The sequence below is a fragment of the Vicia villosa genome, linkage group LG1 (genome assembly GCF_029867415.1).
Source record: "Vicia villosa cultivar HV-30 ecotype Madison, WI linkage group LG1, Vvil1.0, whole genome shotgun sequence".
Taxonomy (NCBI): Eukaryota; Viridiplantae; Streptophyta; class Magnoliopsida; order Fabales; family Fabaceae; genus Vicia; species Vicia villosa.
Window position 1 is genome coordinate 93,292,952 of NC_081180.1, and position 10,517 is coordinate 93,303,468.

Genomic DNA, 10,517 nt, shown 5'->3' on the forward strand with positions numbered 1-10,517 from the left:
AAACTGATTAGAAAAAAGCGTGAATCTCTAACCCTAATTCTCAAATTACACATATTATCCAATTGTAATCTTACTTTGAATAATAACAAAATATCTATCCTTCCAACTAATTGATGATAAATCTAGAATCTCATTTTGTAGACTTCTTAAAATTCATTTCATTTATCAATCCATAAATTATTCAAACTAGTTTATTTACACCTTACACCTTATTAGCAATCTTTACTTTATCACTCTATCCATCTCCTATAATTTAAATAATTATTCATATAAGAAATATATCAAACTAGTTATTTAAAAATTAATCACTTAAAAATAGAAATCCAACAAAATGTAGTTGTATTTAAATTAAAGTTATTAAACTATTTTTGTTTAGACAAAAATAAGAAAAATGTTTTTTTGAAGTACCTTTTGTTTTGTTTATTTTCACAATTTGGGTTTTAAGGGCCAGGGTTTTACATCTTCGTTCAATCTAGCAAAACATCCAAAGTTTGATTTCTTCCCTTTCCTTTAACCTAGCAATTCAACCACGCCGCTGACTCATCCTCCTTCGTATTGTGATTCCACTCATCCTTCTCCTTCTACCGTGATTCTTCAGGTTTCTCTGTCCATTTTTTCTTGTTGTGAAAAACCTTCATTGTTGTTATCGTGAAATGCATATGAGGAAGCCGCGACAGTGATGCGCGTCCCACCTGGCATCACTGTAGCGGCCAGCGGCGGCTCTGTTTCGTACCGCCGCAATCGCGCCACTATTGGCCGCGATTAACCACCTAGATTTCAGAGGTGCAGAGATGATGGGTTGGAATTCAAACTATGAATTCAGTAGCCCTTTTAGGTCTAAGGAAAAGGGTAGTCGACAAAATTTCCCATTTTTTTGTTATTCGTCGGAGATTATGTAGCCACACGTTTGATGGTAATAATGGGTTTGAATGCATTGAGGAGCCTTTGAAAAAAATAGTTTCAGATTTTGATTCTACTTTAGATGAAAGGATCAATGATTCAAACTGTGATCAGAAGCCCTTTTCACTTAGAAAAGGGTTCTTAGATTCTGTGAAGTTAGATGCTAAGAAGGCCCTTGAGGTTCTAAGACAAGATGGTCCTGGTCTTGATGCTAGATTGATTTTAGAGGAGTTGAGTATAAGACCTTCGGGGATTCTTGTTAGAGAGGTTCTCTTCGGAATTTTGAAGAGCATAAATACTGAGAATAAGACCAGGTGTGCAAAGCTGGCTTATAAGTTTTTTGTGTGGTGTAGTCAGCAAGAGGATTACCGGCACACTGCGAATGCCTATCACTTGATTATGAACATATATGCTCAATGCAAAGAGTTTAGGGCGGTGTGGAGGTTGGTTGATGAGATGATTGAGAAAGGCTATCCGGCTACTGCGCGTACTTTCAATGTTTTGGTTCGGACTTGTGGCGAGGCGGGTTTGGCTAAGACGTTGGTGGAGAGGTTCATAAAATCGAAGAATTTTAGCTATAGGCCTTTTAAGCATTCCTACAATGCAATTCTACATAGTTTTCTTGTATTAAACCAATACAAATTGATTGAGTGGGTTTATGAACAGATGTTGCTTGATGGTTTTTCGTCAGATGTTTTGACTTATAATATTGTCATGTATGCCAAGTATAGACTTGGAAAGGTGGATCAGTTTCACATACTGCTTGATGAGATGGGTAGAAATGGATTTTCTCCGGATTTTCATACTTTCAACATTCTTCTTCATGCTCTTGGTAAAGGGGATAAACCACTTGCCGCTCTTAATCTTTTAAATCACATGAGAGAAACAGGTATAGAGCCAACGGTACTTCATTTTACCACATTGATAGATGGACTCAGCAGAGCCGGGAATTTGGATGCTTGCAAATATTTTTTCGATGAAATGATAAAGAACGGGTGCATGCCAGATGTGGTGGCTTACACTGTTATGATAACGGGATATGTAGTGGCTGGTGAGCTTGAGAAAGCACAGGGAATGTTTCAAGAGATGCTTTCCAAGGAGCAAGTTCCAAATGTTTTTACATACAATTCCATGATTCGGGGGTTTTGTATGGAAGGAAAATTTGACGAAGCACTCTCAATGTTCAAGGAAATGGAAAAGAAAGGTTGTAGTCCAAACTCTGTTGTCTATATTACATTAGTGGATTGTTTGCGGAATGCCGGAAGGGTTGCTGATGCTCGTGAGGTGTTAAGACAAATGATGGAGACAGGGAAGTATGCCCACTTACTTTCAAGATTCAAAGGGTTTAAGATGTAGTCGTAAATTAGACTTGCAAATCGGACTTTTTAATTCACGGGGCTTCTGACTCTTTGTTTGGTTAACCTAGACCAACTACCTGCTACGTCTTCAGCTGGTTAGATGCTGGAGAAAAAAAAGTAGGTTGTCTCCCATCCCCTGATATATATAATTCTTTCAACACTGAGTAGCCAAAATGTAAACCTGTATGCCCAATTTTGTATAACATATGATCAACATTTGTTGTTCATTATTTTAGTTGTGATTCTTTTAATTCTTATGTGCTTGCATATTGCAAAGAGCTTATACTTGGGGTGCCGATATCATCTTTACTTTACTTTTATAAAGTAAACTTTATGTACCTTTGGCAACCAAATTTTGTTTATGGACCAAGTAATTTACCGTAACTCTAATAATGTAACTTCATTGTTTCGCTTTTTCTGTAATCATTTATAACTTGGAAGTAGATAAAGAATTGATAATCCATATGCTTGACAGTCCATCCATTATTTGGTGCACTAGATGCTCTTAGCTTCTGGAAATGATGCACGAGCCTTCCTTTCTCTCTAATTGTTGTATATTAGATTTGAAAGCCGTCTTCTTGTATGTTCGAAAATCATTTTTAGCACCTGTAAAGTCAGCAGTGTTCTGTTGAGGGAAAATCGTTGTTTGTATAGTATATAGTATGTCTTTTTGGTTATAACCTTTTTCAAACGGTATCTGATATTTCCAGTTTTTTACTACTATTGCATTATCCATTACATATTTCAGTTATTGTGCTCATCCCTCTTGTCTGTTGATATTTGAAGTGGTGTCATTTTCATTTGTATGTTATTCTTTACTGTTTTGTATCAGATGAAATTTATGTCAATCATTCATGATTTTGAGATGAGATCTATAATTAAAAATGTTCGCTTATTTTTTAGTTGTACGACTAAGTCACCTGGTTTGTTGGTGCATTTCCAAGAGTTCGGAGCAAACAGCCAAAAATATTGCAAATACAATTGTGTGCTTAATTATGCTGCCTTCCAAAATCAGGTCCAAATTGGTTGCTTTTCTTTATGGCTTCAAGACAGCCATAGCCCGCTTCTATATTCCATGAAAAACATATCCTTTGTATTAAAAGGTTATTGTCATGGTTTATTTATTGGCTCTATATTTGCTGTGCTCACACAAGATACGCTTCTTCTGTTCCCGACTTTGATTGGTGAGATTTAGTTCCTAGTTTTATTAGATAGGATTTTTCCACTATAGGACAGGTTTGCCTACTTACATATTTCAATAATTAGCTGTTTGCACGGGTTTATTCTATGCCCCCACATTTTTGGTATTTGATTTTCGATTTTTGACATATACTTGGTATGCTGCAGATGATTGTTAGAGCAGAGCCCAGGGTGCCAGACTAGTTGGGATTCCTTCCCCAGATTGATGCCTCTGCATTTCATTTTTTTGCATATAAAAAGACAGACTTCTGTCAATATGCATAGTAGGATCACAAAGTACAAACAGTTAGGATGCTATGCTAAGTCCAAACTAAACAGTCATGGTTATTTATTATGTTGGTAAACAATAATAAATAAAGCTGCCGAGTCTTCGGTAATTTTTTCAATTAACACCCACAAGACTCTATTTTTGTTGTTGTAAAACTATTAGATTTACTTTTGAATCTGCACTAAAATTGTCTTCTTGTAATTAACAGTTTTCCAAGCCCAGTTCTGTTATTTACAAGAAAGTACAGACTGATACTGGTGGAGGTACTTCAGTTTTCTGCTTATACTTCTCACAATTCAGAGTCCTTATCGTAAGTCTGTTCATCATCCAAGTTTTGGGGACTGAGTATCTGTGGCTATCTGCTTGTAATTTGCTTTGGTTTATCTGCAAATCTTGTTGAGCTTTTTGTTCTTCCAATTTATCGTGTTTATTTGGTTCTATCATCCAAGAAAACATACTTGAAGTGATGGAATTATATTTTATGTACTTTGAATTAATAAAATGTTCGTATACTAAGATTTTTCGCCATACATATGAATGCATGGAAACAAGAATAATGAAAAACACAATCTTTGAGTATCTACTTTAAATGTATAGCCTAGTTAGCTTGAATTGCATTGTGGGATAGAATATCAAGGGGTCTAGAACAATTCTTGTGTGAGTTGTGATTTTATTCACACAATTATTCGCAAGTTCAAAATGAATTTTAATAATATTAATAAAATAGTATCAACGCTTGGATTTTTTTTATTGATTGTATTTAATTAGTATTGTTTTCATGACAGGATCATTCCATTTCAGTATCACTATTCTTCAGATTCATATTCATCATATCAGTTGAAGTTACTATGCTCCTATTAAGAATTCCATAAGATCCATGAGGTATCCTGTGTATAAAGATTGGAAAGAACCGAGGCCAATCACACACAGAAAAGAATTTAGTTCAAACACTGAAATAATCAATTCAATCGGATTTCTAAGTACGCTTCTGTTGAAAAGGGAGCTGAAGCCATTGTACCTTGCTTTGCTTTCAGGGTAATCCCAGCACTTTTCCCTAGAATTATCTTGCATGCTAAGTTAGTTGTTAATTAAATTTTAGCATCATGAAGACATTTAGGTGATTCACAATGGTTATATCTTTAAAATTTAGTCATAGAGAAAGGTCCCTTTATTATTTCATATAAAAACCTCCTAATCTTCTTTTGTCCGCTTTTATTTTTTGGTTTGGTCTTATGTTTCTCTTTCATTCCACAAATATATCATTCTTTACAAGCATGAATCAAATGCATAGATAGATATATTATCACATTCATAAGTCATTAGCTCCTTGGGGAATGTAAAGGGAGAATTTGAAAATCCAATGATGTGTATTGTCTTTATTTTTTCTCCTCTTGTTTCTCTTCCTTTTTCTCTTCCTTTTCTTCTTTCTTCTCTTCTTTCTTCTCTTCTATGGCAGGTCCAACTGATACTATATCTACCTTCCCCACTTTCTTCAGCTTCTTCACTACTGCCACTGTATCCATTTCGCCAATCACTGTTAACTTCTGTTCATTAACATCTGTCTCAATTGAATCAACTCCTGTTATCAAAGTACCAACATTTACACAGATGCATCTTTTATTGTATTCCATTAATGTGTATACGTTGCAGAGAAAACTGACTTTCTGCTAAACAGATATATTTGAGTAAATGAAAATTAAATTAAGTTGACACCCACCATAGATATCTGCAACTGCTTCTATTGATTTCTTCTTTGTTTTGTCATCCGTCATAGTAAGGACCTTTAACACCACCTTCTGCTACGGATCCATTGAGTGATAGCACATGTAAACAGACAGAAAAAGGAGTAAACAAACATAATTCTAAATCAGATTATTCACATAACTATAACAAAACAGTTTATGGTGTCACTTTATTTATTAATAATGAAAAAATTATTGTGCAGAAACCCAAATGGGAAGATAAGTACCTGAGCCATTGTGAAAAGGGAAGAAGGGTGTGAAAACAAGCAAGAGGAGAATGAAGGCTTGAGAATACAATGTAAGACGTGTGGTTGTGGATGTCTTGTTTTATTTCTGGCCAGCCAGCATGGAGAAACTCAATAAGACAAATGTTTGATGTGTTGATAACATGTTACGTGCCATTTGAAACATCTTTTATTTTGTCTCTCATTTTCACTTTGTTTTTATACTATCTTCCTACCCTATCAATACAAATCACACATGGTTAAATGTTATAGATGTTTGTATGGCTCCACTCAAGTCAGAACACAATTATTTCCAGAAATATTTTACTTAGATCCAAATGCTTTATTGACGATATTAACTTAATGTTATGATAAGGATGACAAGAGTTGAATATGAGATGGAGACAACAAAAGACAAACTTAATGACACATGCTTTTTTCAATCATAAAGATAAAATTCACTCAGAAGAAAAGCAAATACAAAGTGTGGCATTAACCTTATTCTAATATGAAATGAAACATTCAGTAAAAAGAAATAAGTGAACAAGAAACATAAACATAGATATATGTTCATGCATGGTTTCTCTTCATCTTCTTTATCTTTGCTATTTTTACTACAACTGCCACATATATATCATCACCAACATCTTCCACCCATCTGAAGTAAGCATGTCTCCATTTCTTCTTGAACCACAAAGTGCCAATAACTCCCCATAACCCTGTCCCAAAGCCTAGTGCTATCACAAAGTAGAACCATACTTTTTCTATCCCATCTTCCTCTTCATTACCTTTGCTTTTAGAAGCTCCATGCAAAACATCACCAGGGCACATGTTTGGAAGTGGAGATCCACAAAGATATGGGTTGTAAGCATAAATTGAGGGGTCATTAAAAGTTGAAAACTGATTATCTTTAGGAATTGGTCCTGAGAAGTTATTGTGAGATAAGTTTAAAAAACTCAATGAAGTTATAGCAGACATGGTATTGGGAATTTTTCCAGAAAGTTGGTTATGAGACATGTCCAATGATTCTAGTGATTTCATGTCTCCTATTAACCCAGGAATCTCTCCTTTCAATTGATTTCTTGATAAGTTCAAGCCATGCAATCCTGTAAGCCATGCGATTTCTTTAGGAATAAATCCAACCAATCTATTTTCTGACAAGTCAATGTTGACTACAAGTTTTAAGATTTTGGTATATTCAAGTTCCATTCCTTTCATCCTTTCTGTGAGATCTTGAGTGGGCCACTCCATAGAAGGAGCATCTGCAGAAAATACTTGAGACGGTGCTGGAGGTGCTAGTGGAGGCAATGATGTTAACTTGTATGACTGCATGTGAATCGGTGATGATATTGATTTTTCAAATTTCATTCCTTCCAGATTTCCTATACATCGAGGTATCGAACCTTGTAATTTGTTTCTGGAGAGGTCCAAAATTTTTAGTGATTTGAGTTGACATAACTGTGAAGGAATGCTTCCACTCAACGTGTTATGCGGTAGTCGAATAATTTGCACTAAAGGAAATGTGTTTTCTGTCCATGATGATGGTATACTTCCAGAAAGTTGATTCTCACCAAGATCCAAAAGCAACAATCGCTTCATATTTCTAAACGACGTTGGAATCTCTCCTTGAAGACTATTATTGTTCAAATGCAACCAAAACAGGAAGGGAAGATTCCCAAATGAGCTTGGGAACTCTCCTGTTAGTTTGTTAGATGACAAATTTATCTCTGACAACTCTTGGCTATCCTCCCAACAATTTGGAATTTCACCAGATAAATTATTCTTTGAAAGATCAAGATTGGTAAGTTGCATTTGGCACATAGATATTGGGATTGAACCATTTATGTGGTTGTTTCCTAGAAACAAGTTTCCCAAATACAACATTATATGGCCAATGTTTTTTGGTATTGAACCAGTCATTTGATTATGAGAGAGATTCAAATACTGCAACTTTAAATGACATCCTTTTTCCATAGAGATCATTCCATCCAACTTGTTTGAAGAAATATCTAAAGAATCCAAATTGACAAGTTGACAAAGACTTATAGAAATGATTCCATTAAAATAATTGTTTGAAAGATCAATAGACTCTAAATTTGCAAGTTTCCATAGACTTTGAGGAATTGAACCATGAAACTTATTCGAAGAAAGATCTAATTTAGTTAAAAAGACAAGTTGACCAATACTTTCCGGAATGACCCCATTAAAAGAATTGTTTGAAAGATCAAGAAACTTTAGATTTGTCAGTTTCCATAGGTTTTGAGGAATTGAACCATCAAACTTATTGGAAGAAAGATCTAAGTGAGTTAAATAGCCAAGTTGACCAATACTTTCCGGAATGAACCCATTAAAAGAATTGTTTGAAAGATCAAGAAACTCTAGATTTGTCAGTCTCCATAGGCTTTGAGGAACTGAACCATGAAACTTATTAGAAGAAAGATCTAAGTTAGTTAAATAGACAAGTTGACCTATACTTTTAGGAATAAGCCCTTCAAATGTATTATCGGATAGAGATAGCTGATGCAGTTTTGACAACTTTCCAATTGACACAGGGATAGGTCCATGGAGAAAACTCGAGGTAAAATCAAGGTATTTTAGATTTTCAAGTTTCTCCAACCAAGTTGGCAGGTGGCCACTGATATCATTATGCCTTAATTCCAAGTACTCCAAATCATATTTAGTACATTTAGATGTTTCAAAGTGTTCCATTGATTCTGTGTAAAGCTGGTTTCCTGATAAAATCAATGTTTTTAGGCGGCACATGGAATTTATGATGGATGATAGAAAGTATTCTTTAAGTGTAATTTGATTCCAACTAAGATCTAGGTACACAAGTCTCTTCAACTCAACAAACCACGATGGAATTGAAGTTAAACTATTATCCCTAAGGTCTAGGAATTTAATGGAAGTCAAGTTTCGAAGACCTTCAGGAATTGGACCATGGATGCCATTCATAGAAAGATCAAGATATGTAAGTTTTTGAAAGTTGCAAAACCAAGATGGAACTAATGTGAAATGGTTTCCAGAAAGATGGAGTGATTCAATGGAAGTCATGTTTTGAAAAACCTCAGGAATTGGACCATAGAACTCATTGAATGAAAGATCAAGATACGCAAACTTTTTTAGGTTGGCAAATGACAATGACGAAACTGAATCAAGTTGGTTATAGGAGAGATCAAGATGCACAAGTGATGACAAGTTTGTGAAAGCATAAGAAGGTATTTGACCACGAAGCCCATTGCCAGAAAGGTCAAGAAGGGTAAGTTTGTCTAATTCACTAAACCATAATGGAATAGAATTGATATTGTTTCGAGAAAGATAGAGTGATTCAATGGAAGTCATGTTTTGAAAAACCTCAGGAATTGGACCAGAAAGCATATTATTAAATGAGAGATCTAGATAGACAAGATTTGTCATGTTTTGAAAAGCATAATGAGGTATGAGTGAATTGTCAAGTTGGCAATCATACAAGGAAAGATGCGACAAGGATGGAAGTAAATTGAGTACCTGAAACAAGTAGTGTGGGTCATTGATGGGAACAGAACTCAAGTCAAGGTGTTTGAGTGAATGAAGTTTAGATATCCAACTGGTGTCTTGTCTTATTTGAAATGAGTAACTGAAATTGTCATTAGAGCTGATATCAAGAAATTGTAGGCTTTTAAGATTTCCGAAACTGTTGGGAATGTTTCCGCTAAGTTCAGCGTCTGAGAGAGAGAGGTGCTCAAGGCGTCCCATGGAACCGATGAACATAGGAATTAAACTCTCACCAAAATCATTTCCTGTCAAGTCCAAATAAGTCAAGTGTTCCAATTGTAGCAAAGACGAGCTGACATTTGGAGCAATTACTTGCAAACAGGGAATATATTGAAGGTAGTGTTGCCGCCAATTTGGTGGGTAACAAGGATTTCTGAGATCAAGTTTGACAACATGTCCAGTGACATTGTCACAGCCAATGCCTTCCCATTGGCAACAGTGAGAGCCTTTCCACGATGAAAGTTTGTTTGATGAGTGTTGTGCAATGGACGCTTTGAAATCAAGAAGAGCTTGTATCTCTTGTTGTATGCAAGGGACATTTGAATTAGCACACAAGCATGATTGTGGAATTATAACCAAAAACAGTACAACACATTTGTAATATCTTTCCATCTTTTCTCTCTCTGTTTCTATTGGAATTTCATTTCACTCACACAACTTATATATAATATAATCCAACAATCATTTTCACTTGTAGCAATTAAATACAACTTCCAGGAAACATCAAACTAAACCAAACATCACGGCAAGCATTTTATAAAAGAATATTTTATATTTAAAAAATATATATAATACACGCATAGTCACCACTATGATTTTGCAATCTAAGAAATTTGCTTTTATATATATATATATATATATATATATATATATATATATATATATATATATATATATATATATATATATATATATATATATATATATATATATATATATATATATATATATATATATATATATATATATATATATATATATATATATATATATATATATCCAAAAAATAATGCATTTTGTTTTTACGTTTTTTATAAAACAAAATTGAAACAGAATTAGATGTGGTGATTTTGCACATAGCTTTATCAATTTTTAGCAAAAAGTATATTATTTTTTACAATAATGCTATTTGTACATCAAAGTTTACACCTACACTGTATGTACGGACGGCACTGTTCATGTACGGACGGTACTATTCACCGTCCGTACATGAACAGTGCAATATTATATTAATTTTTTTTACATTTTTTTTTTAAATTTTAAAAAAAAATATTTGACAATACCTGCGGAT

General features: G+C 34.3%; 3 protein-coding genes across 6 annotated transcripts; 1 reads left to right on the top strand and 2 right to left on the bottom strand.

Moving 5' to 3' along the window:
• Positions 1-426: 426 nt before the first annotated feature.
• LOC131643553 (pentatricopeptide repeat-containing protein At1g55630-like) lies at positions 427-4,651 on the top strand. 3 transcript variants are annotated; one of them, XM_058913804.1, is made up of 5 exons: positions 427-2,375; positions 3,162-3,442; positions 3,606-3,831; positions 3,935-4,036; positions 4,512-4,651. In XM_058913804.1, the coding sequence occupies exon 1, from the start codon at positions 814-816 to the stop codon at positions 2,254-2,256; it is 1,443 nt and encodes a 480-aa protein (XP_058769787.1). In that variant the 5' UTR covers positions 427-813; the 3' UTR covers positions 2,257-2,375; positions 3,162-3,442; positions 3,606-3,831; positions 3,935-4,036; positions 4,512-4,651. The 3 variants fall into 3 exon arrangements, with proteins under 3 accessions (XP_058769787.1, XP_058769786.1, XP_058769788.1); XM_058913803.1 differs by having other exon boundaries at positions 3,935-3,989; positions 4,512-4,649; XM_058913805.1 differs by lacking the exon at positions 4,512-4,651 and having other exon boundaries at positions 427-2,379; positions 3,935-4,330.
• A 103-nt stretch (positions 4,652-4,754) lies between these two features.
• LOC131643554 (heavy metal-associated isoprenylated plant protein 39-like) lies at positions 4,755-5,834 on the bottom strand. 2 transcript variants are annotated; one of them, XM_058913806.1, is made up of 3 exons: positions 5,696-5,834; positions 5,444-5,525; positions 4,755-5,305 (listed from the first exon to the last, which is right to left on the bottom strand). In XM_058913806.1, exons 1-3 carry the CDS (start codon positions 5,702-5,704, stop codon positions 5,103-5,105), a joined length of 294 nt encoding a protein of 97 aa, XP_058769789.1. In that variant the 5' UTR covers positions 5,705-5,834; the 3' UTR covers positions 4,755-5,102. The 2 variants fall into 2 exon arrangements, with proteins under 2 accessions (XP_058769789.1, XP_058769790.1); XM_058913807.1 differs by having other exon boundaries at positions 5,444-5,522; positions 5,696-5,831.
• Positions 5,835-6,120: 286 nt separating this feature from the next.
• LOC131643552 (receptor-like protein EIX2) lies at positions 6,121-9,879 on the bottom strand. Its single transcript, XM_058913802.1, has one exon. It carries the CDS (start codon positions 9,836-9,838, stop codon positions 6,263-6,265), a length of 3,576 nt encoding a protein of 1,191 aa, XP_058769785.1. The 5' UTR covers positions 9,839-9,879; the 3' UTR covers positions 6,121-6,262.
• Positions 9,880-10,517: the final 638 nt, after the last annotated feature.